A 21914-nucleotide genomic window follows, 5' to 3' on the forward strand; every position below is an offset into this window, starting at 1 on the left:
CAAAAATAAACAAATGGGACCTAATGAAACTTAAAAGCTTTTAGACAGCAAAGGAAACCATAAACAAGATGAAAAGACAACCCTCAGAATGAGAGAAAATATTTGCCCATGAAGCAACTGACAAAGGATTAATCTCCCCAATTTATAAGCAGCTCAGGCAGCTCAATATTAAAAACACAACCCAATCCAAAAATGGGCAGAAGACCTAAATAGACATTTCTCCAAAGAAGATATACAGATTGCCAACAAACACATGAAAGGATGCTCAACATCATTAATCATTAGAGAAATGCAAATCAAAACTACAATGAGGTATCACCTCACACCAGTCAGAATGGCCATCATCAAAACATCTACAAACAATAAATGCTGGAGAGGGTGTGGAGAAAAGGGAACCCTCTTGCACTGTTGGTGGGAATGTAAATTGATACAGCCACTATGGAGAACAGTATGGAGGTTCCTTAAAAAAGTAGAAACAGAACTACCATACGACCAAGCAATCCCACTACTAGGCGTATACCCTGAGAAAACCGTAATTCAGAAAGAGTCATGTACCACGATGTTCATTGCAGCACCATTTACAATAGCCAGGACATGGAAGCAACCTACGTGACCATTGACAGATGAATGGATAAAGAAGGTGTGGCACATATATACAATGGAATATTACCCAGCCATAAGAAGTGAAGTCATACAGAGTGAAGTAAGACAGAGAAAAACAAACACCGTATGCTAACTCATATATATGGAATCTAAAAAAAAAAAAAAAAGTGGTTTTGAAGAACCTAGGGGCAGGACAGGAATAAAGACGCAGACGTAGAGTATGGACTTGAGGACATGGGGAGGGGGAAGGGTAAGCTGGGATGAAGTGAGAGTGGCATGGGCATATATACACTACCAAATGTAAAATAGATAGCTAGTGGGAAGCAGCTGCATAGCACAGGGTGATCAGCTGGGTGCTTTGTGACCACCTAGAGGGGTGGGATAGGGAGGATGGGAGGGAGACGCAAGAGGGAGGAAATATGGGGATATATATATACATATAGCTGATTCACTTTGTTATAAAGCAGAAACTAACACACCATTGTGAAGCAATTATGCCCGAATAAAAATTAAGAAAAACAACAACAACTAGAAATAGAACTACCATGTGACCCAGCAATCCCACTACTGGGCATATACCCTGAGAAAACTATAATTCAGAAAGAGTCATGTACCACAGTGTTCATTGCAGCACTATTTACAGTAGCCAGGACATGGAAGCAACCTAAGTGTCCATCTACAGATGAATGTATAAAGAAGATGTGGCACATATATACAATGGAATATTACTCAGCCATAAAAAGAAACAAAGTTGAGTTATTTGTAGCGAGGTGGATGGACCTAGAGTCTGTCATACAGAGTGAAGTCAGTCGGACAGAGAAAAACAAATACTGTATGCTAACACATATATATGGAGTCTTAAAAAAAAAAAATTTCTGAAGAACCTAAGGGCAAGACAGTAATAAAGATGTGGATGTGGAGAGTGGACTTGAGGACACGGGGAGGGGGAGGGATGGGCTGGGACGAGGTGAGAAAGTGGCATGGACATATGTATACTACTAGATGTAGAACGGATGGCTGGTGGGAAGAAGCTGCATAGCACAGGGAGATCAGCTTGGTGCTTTGTGACCACCTAGAGGGGTGGGATAGGTAGGGTAGGAGGGAGATGCAAGAGAGAGGGGGTATGGGGATATATGTATATATATATAGCTGATTCACTTTGTTATATAGCAGAAGCTAATGTACCATTGTAGAGCAATTATACTCCAATAAAGATATTGAAAAAAAAATTAATACACATGGGAAGGAGGAAGCTGTGTGCAGCTGTCCATGGTCCTGAATGATCCAGGGCACAGGTGCACCTCCTGACTCAGGACATTGGGCCTTCAGGCCTCTCTCCCAGCAGTTCTGACAGGTTCATGAAGACACAGCTAAGAAGGAGGGGAGACCAGTGGACAGCTGGGAGCAAAGCCATTGATGGCTGGGGAGAAAAAAGAGAGACTTAAAAATTGAAGTAGAGTTGATTTACAATATTATATTAGTTTCAGGTATACAACATAGTAATTTAATATTTTTATAGCTTATACTCCATACAAGGTTATTACAAAATATTGACTATATTCTCTGTGCTGTACATTACATCCTTGTAACTTATTTATTTTATACCTAGTAGTTTATACCTCTTAATCCCTTTCACCTATTTTGCCCCTCTCCTCACTCCTCACCCTTCTGGTAACCACTAGTTCCCAAAAGAGAGACTTAGGTGTGGTACATATATACAATGGAATATTATTCAGCCATAAAAAAGAATTAAATTGGGTCATTTGCAGAGATGTGGATAGACCTGGAGACTGTCATACAGAGTGAAGTAAGTAGAAAGAGAAAAACAAGTATCGTACATTAACGCATATATATGGAATCTAGAATGAACTGGTTTGCAAGGCAGAAATAGAGACACAGATGTAGATAACAAATGTATGGACACCAAGGAGGGGAAGTGGTGGAGGGGGATGAACTGGGACATTGGGATTGATATATACACTAATATGTATAAAATAGCTAACTAATAAGAACCTGCTGTATTAAAAAAATAAAATTCAAAAAAAAATTAGAAATACTTTTTCTCGGTATTATAAAAATTATACAGGCTAATTTTAGGAAAATTAGAAAATATAGGCAAACAAAAAGGAGAGACTAAAAGGTACCAGTAATCTTGTACACAGAGGGAACCACTGTCAACCCCCTGGTGTGTGCATTGGTCCAGGCCTTTTTCCAGATTTGAGTGTGTGTGAGTTTTAAAATAATAATAGAATAATTCACCATCTATATTTGTTTAATGTGAGTTCACTTAACAGTGTATGGTGGGCATCTTTCTCTAACATCTAACGTCTCTTAAAGCATTATGTTTTTATGGTTGTAGAGCATTTCCTATATTGATGTACAAGATGATAGATCCATATTGTTGGAATGACAGGATGCCTCTAGTTTTTCCTGTGAAACAATGCTTTGATTAACATTTTGCAGCTTTATCACAAAGATGTGATTGATTGGGTAAATTAGAACTGGCCTTTGTTCTGTGCAGTCATGGCCAGGGAACATGCGTTGACCCTTGATAAATATGAATTGCTGCAATTATTCCTCAGCAGTAGACCTTGTCTGAGCATCATGCTCTGTGGCACCTCTGGGCCCAGTGTTAGGGCTACAGATGGAAACACAGTCAAAAGCATTTGACTACCCGTCAGCTATAGTGCCTTGCATCTATTTGATGCTGAGATTGTGTAGTGGTCCCAGCAAACTATTGTGCAAATGAATTTGCCCTCCTTTCTTACAGGGAACACTCATTGAGTGGACCAAAGGCTTCAAGGCTACTGACTGTGAAGGGGAAGATGTGGTGGACATGCTCAGGGAAGCCATCAAGAGGAGAAATGTACGTTCTGGTGTTAAGGCTCATGCCTGACCTTGCCCCTTCCCCAAGGCCCCTCTGCTCTGCCATCCTATACCCAGCCCTGTGATTCTGGCCTCTGCCCACATCAGGCTGATGTGCCCCTCCTGAGCCTGTTTGGCTTGCACATCCTACTTATAGTAGAGCTGCTTCCTTTGCAGGAGTTTGACCTGGACATAGTCGCAGTTGTGAATGACACAGTGGGGACCATGATGACCTGTGGCTATGAAGATCGTAATTGCGAGGTTGGCCTGATTGCAGGTAAGTGATCAGGCATGTCCTATTGGCCTACTCCCATCTGATCTTTTAGAGGTTCCCTTTTAACATAGTGAAAGGCAGGGGGCCATTGTTCCATTACATAGAGGTTCTGAAGCCAGCTTTCTCCAAAGTAGAGACAGAGTTAAGGTTGGGATTCCAGGTCTCCTAATTCTCAAGTCTTTACTTAACATCTTTTTCCCTAAGGGTCCTAAGCCAAGGTTTTCTTTTCTGTTGAGGAAGGAGAATAACGTAGAAAGAGGGGACTTGCAAATTAGCGCCTTGGGGCAGATTATTCTGGGAGGAAGGAGACCCCAGTTGGATCAGGTTGGCACGGGGCTGAGGGAGCTAGATTTTCATGTTGGCTCCAACGTGCACCTCCTCTGTTCTCTGACCTCTTCCGGCTGTCAGGATGCACAGGATGGAGAAGAGTTGGAAAGAAACCTAGGAGAGAAGAAGGGAGTGGCCTGAGGTATGATATAGGCCTTTTAAGGGTCTTTTGGAAAAGTCTGGCAGTGTTTAAGTGCAAGGGTCGATTCCAGGGGGATACTCTAACAGGTGAGGGGACAGGTGGTATTTGAACAGGTGGAGACAGGGGTGATGGGCATTCTCAGTGACAGGCACGGGTTAAGTAATCACAGAATCTGGGAAAGTTGTTCCAGCTGGTTGTCTGGGCTTCCTGCGTTTAAGTAGTACATAGAACAGGAGATGGGAATATATTGAGATGTCTTCAATGCCAACTAAGAGGTTTCATCTCACTCCAACACTTACCTACTTTGTGACCTTGGGCAGGTTGCTTATTCTGTCTGGACTTGAGTTTCCTCATCTGTGGGAAGGGATGGGCTAGATCTAGGAGGACAAAGAGGTAAGATTTGTTTGATTGATGATAATAGTTGCCTGGACTGTTGTGTTGAGAATAGTCTGAGACCAGGTCATGGACAAAGGAGAAGAGGGTGGCTTTCAGATGCCAGGTGTCTACTTATCCAAGACCAGGTATTCCTCATGGTCCCTTCCAGCTCTGACTGCTAATTCTGTGACTGCTTGGAGCTTACTTGGTGTGCCTGTGGCTTATCAATAATCATGAGGAGAAGGAGGAGGAGGATAATGATATCACAGGTACCAATTCTATGTGGAGGAAACTTACGAACATCGTCTCATTTTTTTTTCTTTATAACAAATCTATAAAGCAGGTATTATTTCCTTTTTACAGATGAAGTAATTGGCTCTCTGAAAGATGAGATGCTTGTCTAGGGTCACCCAGCTATGAGTGTAAAGCTAGAGTCCACACCCAGTTGTATCTGACTCCAAACCTAAATTCCTATCTACTGTACCCTGCTGGCTCTTTAAGACGTAGTGGTGTCTTTTGAAGACTAAAGTCCTATCTTGACCTTTTAGGAACAGGCAGCAACATGTGCTACATGGAGGAGATGAGGAACATTGAACTGGTGGAAGGGGATGAAGGGAAGATGTGCATAAACACAGAGTGGGGAGGATTTGGAGATAATGGCTGCCTAGATGACATCCGGACCCAGTACGACAAGGAGGTGGACGAGGGGTCCTTGAATCCTGGCAAACAGAGGTGAGGAGGGCAGATGTGTGCATTTATGCAGGTTGTGCAGTGTACGACTTCAGCAGATCTAAGGGGGCGCCATTTTCATGTTACAGACACCATAGTTTGTATATTTATGACAACTCTCCATCAGATGTTAGTGAAATGTCTTATTTGAACGAAAGCATAAAGTTATGACAAGTTTCCAACAAAGAGAAAGAAGGTGAGCCTCTTTCTAATTACCACAATGTACCATAAGGTCTAGTGGTGGCTTTGGAAGTGAGGCAGAGGTTGTCAAAAAGTCCATTCACTGTGGACTGGGTGTCCCAGAGGTGGGACATGGTGACTTACTGGGCCCTCTCAAGATGGGCTTCTAGTAGGTCCAGTTTAGAGGTCAACATCCTTAGTCTTTCAAGAGCAGGCTGCCAGGTTGGTGATCTCTGTTATTCTGGGGGTGGGGAAGTGGCTGCAGGTGATGGGTGGGAGTCCTGGTTCTCAGCCATGACGTTGTGTCCCAGCATGGGTCACAGTCACTTTGTGAGGTGTATTGCAATTGATAACCATACTAAAAATACTGAAAATAATGATGGTTTAAAAAAAACACAAAACAGAGTACATGTTCACTTGCATTCTCACATACCTTCTTGAATAGGAGAGAAAGGGGTAGACAGGGATAGAGCTAGCGTGTGGTGGATTGATCATTAGCCTGAGCCCATCCATTATGACAGGGATCGGCAAACTTTTTCTGTAAAGGACCAGATAGTAAATGTTTTACTGTCAGGCCATATGGTCTTTGTCACAACTAAACCCAGTGTCTTACTATATAGTATAAGATGAAAATATACATTTATCCTGATGGATGATATCCAAGTGGAAAGTTTGAGCAGATAGGAAATGTAATGGGATGCCTGGGCCACAGGTGCCTCACTGACTGTTGAACTGAGAAAACTCAATAGGAAGAGGCTTGACAAAACCAAGACCAGCCCTGGTGGTCCCTCACCTTCCTTTGGCACTAGTCTTTGTAGGTGGGAGGCAGGTGAATTGTGGTCAGCCCAGCTGAACCAGGGACCAAAACACAAGGGACCTTAACAAAGGGCCTTACCTCTAAATCCCAAGTTGGGGCATCCAAGTTTTATGTCTGAATCCACTGGAAGCTCACGGTTTTGGAGTGAGAGTTTAAGGGGGTAATATACTTGAATTCACCTGCTGTCACCATTATTTGTCTAAGTGTCAGTTCTTTAGACGGATGAGGTCCTGAGCAGTTAAGAGAACACAAGTCCAGCACGTAAGTCTCAGGCACACTCAGATTTCCATGTGACCCTGCAGGCAGTGGCAGTCCAGCTCTGCATCATTGTTACTAATACTGTCACACATACCTGGGCAGCGTGCCTGATCAGTGCCTGTCGATTGCAAAGCTCCTTTTTCTCTTGCACCTTCCGCCTTGGAGCTCACAGCCTGATAGAAAGGGGGAAGGGAGCTAACATTTTGGACCACCCTTGGTGTGTGCATACAGTTTAAATGTGTTATCTCATGGAGCAAAAGCTCTAGTGGAACAGATTTCTTCAAATACAAAGCCAAGGAGAACTAGCTTTGGGGCCAGGAAAGGGACTCACTTTAGCTTAGTGTCTACTGTGCACCAGGCGGTTGCCTCCCAACAGTCTTGTGGGGTCAGGGTTTTGCTCCCTGTTTTATAGATGATGGTTTAAAGTGCTTGCTCAGGTCATGCAACTAATGTGTGGCAGAGCTGGGACCTAGTTCTTGCTCAGTATGGCTCCAAAGCCTGGTCTTCCCACATCATACTGTCTCCTGCATGCACTTCTCTGGGCCTGCTGCCCGCTCTGACCCACTGCAACCCAGGCAGCTGGTGGATGCCAATGGCATGCCTTCCACACTCTGACTTGTGATCCTTTCGGATCACACCACTCACCAGCACTGATTTTCCTGCTCTCGCCAACCTTATCCCTCTTCTCTAAACAGATACGAGAAAATGACCAGTGGGATGTACCTGGGGGAGATTGTGCGGCAGATCCTGATTGACTTGACCAAGCAGGGTCTTCTCTTCAGAGGGCAGATTTCAGAGCGTCTCCGGACCAGGGGCATCTTTGAAACCAAGTTCTTGTCTCAGATTGAAAGGTGACTCGTGGTCAATTTCACCTGCTTGGCTTGATGTGGCAGGCCCTATGTGGGATGTGCCGCTGTCACACCAGGTGCCGGCAGATTTGAAATTTAAAAATAAAAAGAATAAGGGCCTGGCTGGGCATAGGGTTGCCTCCTGAGGTTGCTCTCTCTCTCCAGCTGTATGAGGACCACAGCACCCAGCTGAGGGTCCAGCAGCCTGTCTGGGCCCCGAGGTTCCTAAATGGTTACACAGGAGTTAACTTAGGCTAAAAAATGATCCTCTTTTGATCCTGAAAAGATGATGTGCTCACACTTTATTCTTTAAAGATGATGGGACTTCCTGGGGGTGGCAGACCTTCTTGAGTCTCAGCTTCTAAGGCATCCTGCTCCAATCTTACCATTGCTTGGATCATTTTCTTCTCCCTCCCGCTTGAGCATCTAGGGATGGGGGCCTGTGAGCCCCGCGGAGCGGGTTCTAGGACCCCAGGAATAGGTCCTGACGTCCTGCTCTGCTTGCCTGCAGCGATCGGCTGGCCCTCCTCCAGGTCAGGAAGATCCTGCAGCAGCTTGGCCTGGACAGCACGTGTGAGGACAGCATCGTGGTGAAGGAGGTGTGCGGAGCTGTGTCCCGGCGGGCGGCCGAGCTCTACGGTGCCGGCCTGGCCGCCGTCGTGGAGAAGAGGAGGGAAGACCAGGGGTTTGAGCACCTGAAGATCACCGTGGGTGTGGATGGCACCCTGTACAAGCTGCACCCGCAGTGAGTGCTCCAGAGAAGCAGGGGTGGGGCTGCTGAGGCTGAGTGTGGACCCTGGGGAATCTGACAGACAAAGTGCAGGCCCTGGGGGCTCTGCTTCCTAGTGCTGTGATGTGGGGGGTTCACCACCCTCTCTGAACCCCAGGCTCCTCATCTGTAACAGGCAGGCAGTAATAATCTCTGCCTCCTAGGCCTGCATCAGGGTTGAGTGAGTTCCTACATGAAAAGTGCTCTACACAGTGCTCAGTAAATACAAGTGATTATTATTAACACAGTCTCACCTGACCTCACAGGGAGCAATGAGAACTGACTATTTTGCACAGTACAGAGCATGTGACAAGTATGAGCTCAGAGTCAGGAGGCAGAAGGATTAAGAGTGAGTTTGAATCCTGGCTTCACCACTTAGAAGCTGGGGGGCCCAGGGCCAGTTTCTTACCCCCTTTGACCCTAATTCTTTATCTCTAAAATGGTGACAAAAATCATACCTACCCCATAGGCTGTCAGGAGAATTAAGTCAAATAGTGTCTGTAGACTACGTGGCACATCGAAAAGATGGCAGTGAAAGCTTTTATTTTTATTTAATGTTTTATATTTTGTTTTGGGGATGAAGCTTATAAAACTTATAGAAATTTCCAATCCCGCTGAAATGTATACATGAGCATATTATTACTGTAATCCTTGATTCTTAGCCCTTCCTATGATGCTGACTAATTATCCAGAATAACTGACTAATATCTTTTCTTCATTTTCCCCTTGGGGGTCATATTTTTGGTGTGGTTCCTACAAGCCTCTTCCTTTGAACCAAGACCTGACCAAGGGACAGAAACCACATGACCATTTCAATAGGTGCAGACAAAGCAGTTGATAAAATCTAGCACCTTTCATGATAAGAGCACTCAACGAACTAGGAATAAGGGAGCTTCTTTAATCTGGTAAAAGCATCTATGAAAAACCCACAGCTGACATCATACTTAGGGGCGAGACACTGGATGCTTTTCCCTTAAAATTAGGATGAAGACAAGGATGTCCACGCTTGCCACTGCTGTTCAACATTGTACTGCTTCTAGCACTGCCTCCAGATGGTTGTGTGGTTTTGCCTCTCAGTCAAGTTTTGATTCAAGGGAGAGGCTTATAGGAACCAGACCAAAAATGTGTGACCTCAAGCAGAAAATCAAGGGTGAGTCTACACAAGGCAGTTAGGCAAGAAAAAGAAATAAAAGACATCTATATTGGAAAGGCAAAACTAAAACTGTCTTTGCAGATGACATGATTTTGTATATAGAAATCCTAAGGAATCCACAAAAAGCTATTGGAAGGAGCTGAGAAACAAATTCAGCAAGGTTTCAGGATGCAAGATCAGTGTACAAAAATCATTTGCATTTCTATGCATTAACAATGAATAATCTGAAAATGAAATTAAGAAAATAGCATCAAAAAGAATAAAATACTTAGTAGTAAATTTAATAAAAGAAGTGTAAGGCTTGTACATTGAAAACTACAAACATTGTTCAAATAAAGAAAACCTAAATAAATGGAAAAACATCCCATGCTAGTGGATTGTGAAACTTAAGATTGTAAAGAGAGCAACTTCCCAAATCTTTTGTTTCTAATTGAAGTATAGTTGACATGCAATATTATATTAGTTTGAGGTATACAACATAGTTATTTGACATTTATGTGATCACCACAACGTCTAGTAACCATCTGTCACTGTATAAAGTTATAGCAATATTATTGACTATGTTCTCTATGCAGTATATTATCCCCCGACTTACTTATTTTATAACTGGAGGTTGGTGCCTCTTAATACCCTTCATCTATTTTGCCCAACCCTCTAGTCCCCTCCCTTGTGACAATCACCAGTAGTTTGTTCTCTGTATCTGTAACACTGTTTCTGTTTTGTTTGTTCATTTGTTTTGTTTTTTAGATTTCACATATAAATGAAATCATGTAGTATTTGCCTTTCTCTGTCTGACTTATTTCACTTAGCATAATACCCTCTAGGTCCATCCATCTTTTTTGCAAATGGCAAGATTTCATTCTTTTTATGGCTGAGTAATATTCCGTTGTGTATATATGTACCATATCTTCTTTATCCATTCACGTATTGATGGGCACTTGGGTTGCTTCCATATCTTGGCTATTGTAAATAATGCTGCCGTGAACATAGGAATGCATATATCTTTGCTAATTAGTGGTTTTGTTTCCTTTGGATGAATACCCAGGAGTGGAATTAGTGGATCATATGGTAGTTCTATTTTTAATTTTTTGAGAAGCCTCCATACTGTTTTCCATAATGGCTGCACCAATTTACATTCTCACCATCAACTGATGAATGGATAAGCAATCTATTTTCCATCTATGCAATGGAATATTATTCATAAAAAGGAAGAAGTACTGATACACGCTACAACTAAGTGCTGATGATGCTTCTCTTTTTCTTTCTTATAGCTTTTCTCGGATATTGCAGGAAACTGTGAAAGAACTAGCTCCTCGATGTGATGTGACATTCATGTTGTCAGAAGATGGGAGTGGAAAGGGAGCAGCTCTGATCACTGCTGTGGCCAAGAGGTTACAGCAGGCACGGAGGGAGAACTAGGAACCCCTTGGGGTTGGGCCGCATGTGCCTTGGATACTGACCAGCCTTTCCTCTGGCAGATGAGTTGGTCAGAGACCAGCAGGCAAGCTTCTGGCTGACTTCACCTTCTGGATAGCCAAAAGAGAACCCCAGGTTCTTGGGTACTCTTAGCATTTTGTTACTGGTTTTCAAGGGCATTAAATGACATCTCTGTTTGGCGTGTTTGGACCAAAGATGGACCAACTTATAAAATCAAAGCATTGGGCCCAAGAGATCCCCTTTCAGCAAGTCTTTCAGTTGAGACCTGAGCTGTTAGTTCTCTATGGCTTTGGGTCCTGTGGCTGCTGGGCTCAGAAACAAATACATGATCTGCCCATGTGGCCTGGCTGGCTGAATTCCCCACTGGGATGCTTCAGCCATTGCTTGTAATAGATTGAGCCATCTACTTGTGGATGCACATTTGAGAGGGATTGGGGCTTAATCAACTGGAGATCGAATCTAACTTGTCATTAACTTGTCATGTTGACTTCAAGCGTGAAGAGAGAACAAAAACTTTGGAGTATTCAGCCCCAGGATGAAGAAGCGTTGATTGCCAGGGAGCCCTGTAGGAAACTTGTCATGCTTAAAGTGAGTTATATCAGCACCCTGTAGGATTTTGTTTCTCAGTAAACGTGTGTGATGGGGAGGGTGCTGTTTGGGGCACCTGTTATCATTTTACATGTGGTTTTTGTCACTGCTGATAATTGTTTTAAGGACTGTTAGGTATATGAAATCCAGTAAATGAATAAAAATATTTGATTTCCCAAGAATCTTTGCATGAGGTTTTAATATTTCATCTGGGAGGCTTGCTTGGTCACTTCACGCTCTGTTGGTGGAATGAGGGACCCATAGAGTCAGAAGTTGCTGACAGCATCTCTCTAGTTCAAACTTCTTACCAACAGGGGAAAAATATATGGAATATCTTCTATAATAACTTTGACAGATTATCCGAATTTCATTTAAATGAATACTGGTTGGGCATTTACCACATGATTCTACAGCTGTTGCTTTTTTTTTTTTTTTTTTTTTTTTTTTTGCGGTACGCGGGCCTCTCACTGTTGTGGTCTCTCCCGCTGCGGAGCACAGGCTCCGGACGCGCAGGCTCAGCGTCCATGGCTCACGGGCCCAGCCGCTCCATGGCATGTGGGATCTTCCCGGACCAGGGCATGAACCCATGTCCCCTGCATCGGCAGGTGGACTCTCAACCACTGCGCCGCCAGGGAAGCCCAGCTGTCGCTTTTGAACAGCTGGAGTTGACCAGAAGTCCTTTCACCCTCCAAACTAACCTATGCCTCTCTGGAACTTGGCCCCTCCCACATGCCCCATCAGTCTCCATTCTACCCTCCAGAACTAAGAGGAATTGGCCTGTTCCTGACCATTTTCCCAGTGGACATCCTCTCTCTCTTTCTCTTCATTTCATCACCTACCCCACACCTCTCTGCCCTTTATCTGAACCACCCATAACTTTCTACCTTGTCACAGAGTTATCTGTATGCATTTCTTATTTGGCCTGGTAGATTGTAAGATCTTTGTTAGATACGTTTTTGTTTTGCCCCAGTGAACTCAGTGCTGTGCCATTCTTATTAAATACTTACTGGATGGAGGCACGATTGAAATAAAGTGTTCCAAGAAATGTTTCTTAGAAAAAGTGGAGACCATTATCATGGGAAACAAACTGAAAAGAATAATATTCCAGATCATCCAGGTTGATTTACTCTGATTTATGTACTTATTCCTAGTGCTAATTGTCACCATGTGCTGAAGCAGGATGTTCAGACAGACAGAATGGAGGAGGCTGGAGGAGGGTAAGAGAGAGGCCAGCTGAGGCCGGGGACAGATGAGGGGGCTGAGGTTCCCTGGGAAATATTTTTTCATACATTTATGAAACAGGTATGGAGATACTGTTGTGGACAGGTTCTAGATTTACCAAAATGAACTTTTTTGTATTTTAGAGTTATACCTCTCTGCAGAGATGTTGTGTAGATTTGTTAAAATTATGTTTTTGTATTTTGAGGTTATGCTTCCTTGGGGAAATGTTTCACCTTAACAGATTTTGTCTTAGTCAACCCCAAACCTTGTTGTCCTTGTTATCTTTCCCCAGTTCTCCTCCTCCTCGGTAAGACACCCCCAGCTCCAAGTCCCGCTCTCTCCTGGTTCTGCTGCGGGGTCTCTCCCTTTGCCATCCTACCTGGATGGATGATCTGGCCCAGAGATTCAGGGAGTTGCACCACCACATTCTCCTACAACCTGGTCTTTCAGCACATGTTTGGTAGGTTCAAGGTCACCTGGCCTACTTGTTTTTCAGTTTTGGTCTCTTACAAGAAAGAGAAGCCCCAAGGTATCTATCCCAAGGTATGTAGGCAATCTTGTACATTGTGAGTAATTGATAGCATCATAGAATCCTAGAACCAGAACGGAACTGCAGAGAGGGCAGACATCCATTTTGCTGTGTTTGGACAGGCCAGCCCCTGAAACACCCGGGGCAATGGAGGGCTAACTTCTCCTCAAAGTTTACTAGGCAAGACCAGCAACCATGCAACCAGGTAAACTGTCCTCGTGCAAATCCCACGGACATCCTCTTAGGAAGGGCTTCGTGATTATCTACATTTTCTACCCCTGTGGTGACTCTCTGCCAGTAACCTTTTGGCTGGAAAGAGCTGATGAATATAGATTTAAGAACTAGACTTTCCCCACGATTCTGACTCTCCAGAACAAATGACCTCATTCCCACTTGTCTGTCTTCAGACCTCTTGTTTCCTCTTCCTTCCATTAGCTGGAATGGGCACTCCATGAGAATAAGGACTTGGGTCTCAGTTTTCGTGTTCTCCCCAGAGCCTACCACAGTGGCTGGCATTGAGTAGCCATTGGACAATTCTCTAAATGAATGAATGAATAAATGCTAAAACAAGCATGTGAATGAATTATTGCTCTCCTTTGAATCACTCCATTCTTCTATCTCAGCCAGTGGCACTTGAGCCTTATACACAGTAGACACTCTATAAATGATAGTTCAACAAATGCTAAGCCCTGTTCTAGGCACTGAGGACCCAATGAAATGTAAGGTACCATTCCTGCTTTGTGAGAACTCTCAGGCTAACAGGGAAGGAAAGACATAAATATATGCTTTACGATATGGTAAACAGGAACAAGATGAACACACAATTCGTGACCATGTCCTGCATCCTTTAGATCGGGAACTCTCAATCTTTGTGTGTGTGCGCGCATGTATGTGTGCACACACGTGTGTGTGCATGTGCACCATAAACCCCTTTGGCAATCTTATGAAACCTATGGATCCTTTCTCAGAATGTTTTTAAATGCATTAAATACCTAGGATTACAAAGGAAGTCAGTGGTAGTGAATTACAGTTATTAGAATATTAAAGTGGTAGTATGGTAATAGATGTGCTTATTTGTTAATGCCTTCTATGACAAGTTCCAGCAGGAACCTAATAACAATCATAATTTTCCTGATGAGTGTAAACAGTATTTTGAGACATTTGTAACAACAGCACGTATATGAAAACTTCCATGGTTCCCACTGGAGACAAAGTTACAGGTGCTGCTAAAACTACTGTGGTTTGCTGCCCACATTCATAATGGATGGAGAGGCTAAATTTCAATTAGAGGTGATTCAAATAAAGTTGAAGCTCTTTTCCAGAGAAGTTTATGAACTCCTTGCTTTGAGAGTCCCCCCTCCCCCCCCACCATGGGGCCCAGGTTAATCATCTCTGATCAAAATGTTCTAATAGAACTGGCACATTTAGGGATAGCATCTTAGATGGCAGAGAGGCAGTATGCTTGGATTCAGAAGAACTAGGTGTGCTATTTAACCTTCCTGAGCTTCAATTTCCTCATGTGCAAGAGGAGACTTTATAACAGCCTAACGTGGTTATGTGAACAATACAAGCGAAACTGTGGACATGTGGATAAGCTATGAGCCGTTTGTACACGTGTGAGGTGGTGTGTTAAGGTCGGTAGCCGTTGTTGGGGGCCCGTCTTATCATGGGTATGATCAACATTAAGGTCCCTGCAAGCCTATTGTCCGAACATATGGCTGGCTAATGACTGGCAACTGGGGGAAATGCATTTCTCACAACCCCTTCCTTCCACCTCTGACATCTTGATATTCCCTCTCTTGCCATTTCACAGTTGAAATTCCTGGTGAACCGTATTTTATTAGAGAAAGGAGGAGACTTGGGAGAGGTTGGGTAATAACAGGGGAATCTGGTAGCTCATATCTGGGGTGAAATAGGAGAGATGATTAGAGTAGAAGAGTTGGATTCTTTTCTGGTCCAGCCAGGGAAAGAATGAAGCTGGGGAGAAAGTGAAAATACTAAAAAATCTTCCAGGTTTTGTTTTTGTTTTTCCTAATGAGAAGAAAAGAGATAGGGAGAAAGGTAGGTTATTGACAACTTGGAATCAGCATGGCTTGAGGGATTGACCTAAAGAACAGGGATGGACTAAGCACAAAGGACAGTTCCAGCGTCTACGATTCACATCATGGTCTATTTGTGGCCCAGTTCCTAACAAGTCACCTCTGTGGTAGCTAGCATGGTCTAAAGTGGCCTTTCACAAAATAGGTTCACAGTTTAACTGGATGTTCCCAAGTTCACCAGTTCCTGGAGTCAGTCACCCTTTCCTTTAATACTTAAATAAGATGGCTTATTTCTCCATCCCACTTACTACAGAGAGGTCTCTCTCCCACCCTAGTATTTCAGCAATTCCTGGAGGGAATGCTTATATCTTCCCTTTACTCCTCTAATTCCTGTCTCCAGTTTGCTTCCCCCCATCTCAATTGATCCCACACTTCCTGCAGCTACTTCCTCTCTGTTTTGCCGGCTGTGTGGAACTGTCTCTTTTTGATTCCCCAAAACACCGTTAACTCAAGGCCAGTGGCAGGAACAGACTTAGCTAAAGGTTTGGGGATTGTGGAGGGGGACTACATCACACAATAGGAAACTATTTTAGTTTTTAATTTTTTTTTGGCCATGCCACGCGGCTTACGGGGATGTTAGTTCCCCAACCGGGCATTGAACCCGGGCCCTGGCAGTGAGAGCGCCAAGTCCTATCCACTGGACCTCCAGGGAATTCCCAGGAAAAAAACTTAAATATGAAATACTAGATATCAAAGTTCTATGACCATTCCTGCCCCAGAGAACTTCTCACTGGCCATCTTTCTCCATAGGCTCTGCTGGCTACATGTTTTATGGATTCTTCCCACTTTCTCTGGAGACTTCTTTCTCCTCTTCTGTGAATTCTGGACTCCTCCATAAAATGAAAACTTCCTATAGTTTTATTTTACAGAGTAAGTGATTCTCCTGTGGTCTCAATCCACTCCTAGGGCAGCCCAAGGGACCACACCTTTCCCAAACAAAAAGGCCTGTTGACGTGTTTGGATGAACACCTTTGAGAGAAATAGAAGGATTTTCTCTCTAAAAGGAATTATTCTGTTCTCTTAGAGTCAAGCTACAACGAGCGTTTTTCCTTGACATATAGTAAATTGCGTATATTTAAAGTGTATAATTTGATACAATTTGATGACATCATTACCACAATCGAGATAATGAACATTAACCACCAAAAGTTTCCTTGTGACCCTTTGTAATCCCTCCTTCCTGCCCCTCTCTTCCTCCTTCATACTTGTGTAACTACTGATTTGCTTTGTTTTTAATATAATTTCTTTTGCACTTCTTAGAATTTTATATAAATGGAAGCATACATTGGTACACTTTTTTGATCTAGCTTCTTTCACTCAGCATACTTATTTTGATACTCACTCATGCTGTTGCAAGTACGAAGTGTCCATTCCTTTTATTGCTGAGTATTCCATTGTGTTAATATACCACAGTTTGTTTATCCATTCACCTTTTCATGGGTATTTGGGTTGTTTCCAATAGCCAATAGCTTTTGGCTATTAAAAATAAAACAGCTATGAACATTGTATACATACAAGTCTTTATATGGATATATACTTTCATTTCTCTTGGGTAAATACCTCAGAATGGAAAAGCTAGGTCATTTGGTTAAATTTTTAGGCAAAAGCCAAATTATTTTCCAAAGTAGTTGAACCATTTTGTTTCTTTAAGCTCCACTCATAAATGAAATCATATAGTATTTGTCATTGTCTGGCTTAGAATGTTGATTTCTTTAAAAGTACCTTAGTAGGTTGTCAGTCTCTTAGGACTGATGTTAAGAAAGAGCTGTTCTGGTAATAGTATTGATGTTGTATTGCATCTGTAGATCAGTTTGGGGAGAATGATCTCTTTAAACTGTTAATTCTTCCTAGTCATTAACATGGGGTGTCTCTCTTTTGATTATGTCTTCCCTGATGTTTTCCAAAAAGCTTTGTAATTTCCTATATAGGTCTTGCACTTTTTTTTAATCTTAGGTTTATTTTTAGGTAGTTTGTAGTTTTGTTGTGATTATAAATTAAGTCCTTTAAAAATTTTTTTAGTTCCTGATTGTTTGGTTGCTGATGCAAAGAAATGCAATTGACTTTAAGAGTAAATTGCAAAGATCATGACCCTTTACCCCTAAAAAAGTCATCCTGTATTTATTGGGAACAACAACAATCTCTTACAAAACCACAGTGCAATTATCAAATTTAGGAATATCTTATTATTTCTAGTTATTTAGATTATTTTGAATTTTATGTATTGACAATCATATAATCCACAAATAATATCAGTTTTATTTCTTCTTTTCTACTCTTTTCACTTTTAATTTTCTTCTTGTCTTAATTTACGCCATCTAAATCATACAGTGCAATGTCGAAGTGAAGTGATGTTGGTGAGCATCTTTGTCTTATGCCTGATTTTTATAGGGTATACCCAAACATTTCCTCATTTAGCATAATTTTGTGTATTTTCTTAGGAGTAACTTTTATCAGAGTAAATAAGTTCTCTTTCGATCATAGTTTGTGAAGACTTTCTTTTCCCATGATCAGGTATTGAAATTTATCAAATTATTTTACTATGTCTATTGATACATCTTAATTTTTTCTCAATTGCTTACAATAATGAGTACTATCTATTAGTTTAATAATATTAAACCATCCCTGCAGCCCTGAGATAGACCCGTCTTGGTCATGGTTCATTACTGTTTTTATAACTGTTAGATTTGATTTGCTAATATTTTATTTAGAACTTCTGCATCTTTATAAGTGGAATGAGCTTATAAACTTTCTTTTTTGTACTGTCATTGTCTTGTTTTTGTAGGGTTATACTAGCCTCATAGAATGAGTTTTTATTCTCTGGAAGAATTCATTGAAAGTTTTGTGGAACTCACCTATAAAACCATTTGGGCCTTTTATTTTCCTTGGGGTAAGATTTTTAATTACTGCTTCAATTTTTTGAATAATCAGATTATGCAAGCTTTCCATTTTTTCTTAATCAAGTTGGTAGATTGTATTTTTCCCAGAATTTATCCATTTTGTCTTCTTTTTAAAATATATTTGCATACATTTTTTAGATTTCTATATAATTCATGTAACATAACATGCACCACCTTAAAGTATAAAATTCAGTGGTTTTTAGAGCGTTAACAAGTTGTGCAACCATCACCAGTATATAATCCCCGAACATTTTCATCATCCTAAAAACTCCATACCCATTAGCCGGTCACTCCCGTTTCTTCTAACCCCCAGCCCCTGGCAACAACTAATCAACTTTCTGACTCTATGGATTTGCCTGTTTTGAAATTTTCATGTCATGGAATCACACAATATGTGCCCTCTTGTGTCTGACTTCTCTCACTCAGCATAATGTTTTCAAGGTATTCATTCATGTTGTAGCATGTATCAGAACTCATTCCTGTTAAATGCCAAATAATTCCATTGTATGTGTATACAACATTTTGTTTATTCATTCATAAGTCGATGGACATATGCTTGCTTCTACATTTGGCTATTATGAATAATGCTACTATGACTTTTTTTAATAAGTTCTTGTGTGAACATATGATTTTGATTCTCCTGGATGTATATCTAGGGATGCAGTTGCTAGGCCAAATGGTAATTCTAAGTTTAAAATTTTTGAGGAACTTTCAAATTGTTTCCCAAAGTGGCTGTATCATTTTACCTTCCCACCACAGCAGTGTGTGTGTGTGTGTGTGTGTGTGTGTGTGTGTGTGTGTGTGTGTGTGTGTGTGGTGTGGTGTGGTGTGGCATCACACCACCACATCCTCACCAACGCTTATTATCAGTATCAGTCTTTTTGATTATAGCCATCCTAGTTGGTATGAAGTAATATCTCACTATGGTTTAGATTTTCATTTCCCTAGTGACTAATGATATTGAGCATCTTATTATGTACTTGTTGGCTATTTGTGTATCTTCTTTGGAGACATGTCTACTAAAATCCTTCGCACATTTTAAAAAATTAGTTATTCCTCTTTTTATTGTTGAGTTTTAAGTGTTCTTTATATATTCTGAATTCTAGACCATTTTCAGATGTATGGTTTACAAATAATTTCTCCCATTTTGGTGAGTTGTCTTTTCATTTCCTTGATAGTGTCCTTTGAAGCATATAAGTTATAATTTTCACAAAGTCTGATTTATTATTTCTTCTGTTTGTGCTTTTGGTGTTATATCTAGAAAACCACTGCCTAACTCAAGGCCAAGAAGATTTACCCTTATGTTTTCTTCTATGAGTTTTACCTAATTTGCCTTAAGCCTACCCAATGAATTTGTTTTTCTTTCTTTCCTCCCGTTTCTTTCCTTCTTTCCTTCTTTCTTTCTTTCTTTCTTTCTTTCCTTCTTTCCTTCTTTCTTTCTTTCTTTCCTTCTTTCCTTCTTTCCTTCTTTCTTTCTTTCTTTCTTTCTTTCCTTCTTTCTTTCTTTCCTTCTTTCTTTCTTTCTTTCTTTCTTTCTTCTCTCTCTCTCTCTCTCTCTCTCTCTCTCTCTCTCTCTCTCTCTCTCTCTCTCTCTCTCACAAAATACTATATGAAAAAGGCATATCACAAGACATGACTAGTGGGAGAGCACAATAAATTATCACTAGCATAGATTAAGAGAAAATGGTTTTTGCTATTTTTTATATTGATTTCCAGTTTTACTGGGTAGTGATAAAAGAGAATGTCTTATATTGTATGACAACATAAAACAAATTGGTATTTTAAAAATTGTTATTGAGATATAATTGACATATAGTATTGTACTGTATTAGTTTCAGGTGTACAACATGACTTAATAGATGTATATATTGCAAAATGATTACCACAATAAGTTTAGTTAACAATTTTTTTCTTGTGATGAGAACTTTAAAAATTTACTCTTAGTAACTTTCAAATATACAATATGGTATTGTTAACTATAGTTGTCATGGTGTACATTACATCCCCAGGAGTTATTTATCTTATAACTGGAAGTTTGTACCTTTTGACCACCTTCACCCATTTTACCCATCCCTTTATGCCCCGCCTTTGGTAACCACCAATCTTTTCTCTGTATCTATGAATTTTTAAGATTCTACACATAATTGAGATCATATGGTATTTGTCTTTGTCTGATTTATTTAGCTTAGCATAGTGCCCTCAAGGTCCATCCATGTTGTCACAAATGGCAGGGTTTCCTTCTTTTTATAGCTGAATAATATTTCATTACACATGGATACCACATTTTCTTTATCCATTTATGCACTGATGGGTACTTAGATAGTTTCTGTGTCTTGACTGTGTAAATAATGCTGCAATGAACATGAAAGTGCAGATTATCTTTTCAAGATAGTGAAATGGTAGTTATCCTTCAGATAACTACCCAGGAGTGGAATTGCTGGATCATGTGGTATTTCTATTTTTAATTTTTTGAGGAATCTCCATACTGTTTTCCCTAGTAGCTGAACCGATTTACATTCCCATCAACAATGCACAAAGGTTCCCTTTTCTCCATATCCCTTCCAACACTTGTTATTTCTTGGGTTTTTTGTTTTGTTTTGTCTTTTAATAATAATCGTTCTAATGGGTGTGAGATGGTTTTGTAGTTTTAATTTGCATTTCCCTGATTAGTGTTGTTGAACATCTTTTCATGTATCTGTTGTTGATTTGTTGTTGTATATCTTCTTTGGAAAAATGTCTATTCAGATCCTCGGCCCATTTAAAAAAATTTTTTTTTCTATTGAATAGTATGTGTTCTTTATATATTTGGATATTAACCCCTTATCAATACATGATTTACAAATACTTTCTCCATCCTATAGGTTGCTTTTTCATTTTGTTGATGGTTTTTCCTTTACTATACAGAGCTTTTTAGTTTGATGTAGTCCCACTTGTTTATCTTTGCTTTTTGTTGCCTTTGCTTTTGATGTCAAATCCAAAAAATCATTGCCAAGACCAATGTCAAGGAAATTATACCCTGGTTTCTTCTAGGACTTTTATAGTTTTAGAACTTACATTCAAGTCTTTAATCCATTTTGAATTTTTTGTGTATAGTGTAAGACAGTGGTCCAGTTTCATTCTTTGGCACATGGCTGTCCAGTTTTCTCAGCAGCATTTGTTCAAGAGATTGTCCTTTTCCCACTGTATACTCTTGGCTCCTTTGTTATAAATTAATTGACCATATATATGTGGGTTTATTGGTCTGTTCAAATTCTATATTTCTTTATGATTTAGTCCTGGTAGTTTTATGTTTCTAGGAATTTATCTGTTACTTCTAGGTTGTCCAGTTTGTTGGCATATAATTTTTCATAGTAGAATCTTATGATCCTTTGTATTTCTGTGGTATTAGTTAAAACATCTCTCTCATTCCTGATTTTATTTACTTGAGTTCTCTCTTTTTTTCTTGGTGAGTCTAGCTAAAGGTTTGTTTATTTTGTTTATCTTAAAAAAAACCCCACACAGCTCTTAGTTTCATTGATCTTTTCTATTGTCTTTTTAGTTTCATTTCTTTCTGCTCTGATCTTTGTTATTTCCTTCCTTCTATAAACTTCAGGCTTAATTTGATTTTCTTTTTCTAGTTCCTTGAGATGTAAGGTTAGGTTGTTTATTTGAGGTCTTTCTTGTATCTTAATGTAGGCGTTTCTTGCTATGAACTTCCCCCTTAAAACTGCTTTTACTGCATCCCATAAGTTTTGGATTTTTTAAAAATTAATTCATTAATTTTGGCTGCATTGTGTCTTCATTGCTGAGCGCGGGCTTTCTCT

General features: G+C 40.7%; 1 protein-coding gene across 4 annotated transcripts in view; it reads left to right on the forward strand.

Annotated features, from left to right (window-relative positions):
• Positions 1-11547, forward strand: part of HKDC1 (hexokinase domain containing 1) — a 42417-nt gene extending 30870 nt beyond the window's left edge. For all 4 annotated transcript variants that reach the window (XM_060126271.1, XM_060126274.1, XM_060126273.1 and 1 more), the window contains 6 exons: positions 3374-3469; positions 3646-3745; positions 5135-5318; positions 7266-7421; positions 7930-8163; positions 10612-11547. In XM_060126271.1, the coding sequence (XP_059982254.1) occupies positions 3374-3469; positions 3646-3745; positions 5135-5318; positions 7266-7421; positions 7930-8163; positions 10612-10759 (918 nt within the window). In that variant the 3' untranslated portion in view covers positions 10760-11547. The remainder of the gene's footprint in view (positions 1-3373; positions 3470-3645; positions 3746-5134; positions 5319-7265; positions 7422-7929; positions 8164-10611) is intronic.
• Positions 11548-21914: the final 10367 nt, after the last annotated feature.

Source organism: Lagenorhynchus albirostris, chromosome 16, assembly GCF_949774975.1.
Source record: "Lagenorhynchus albirostris chromosome 16, mLagAlb1.1, whole genome shotgun sequence".
Classification (NCBI taxonomy): Eukaryota; Metazoa; Chordata; class Mammalia; order Artiodactyla; family Delphinidae; genus Lagenorhynchus; species Lagenorhynchus albirostris.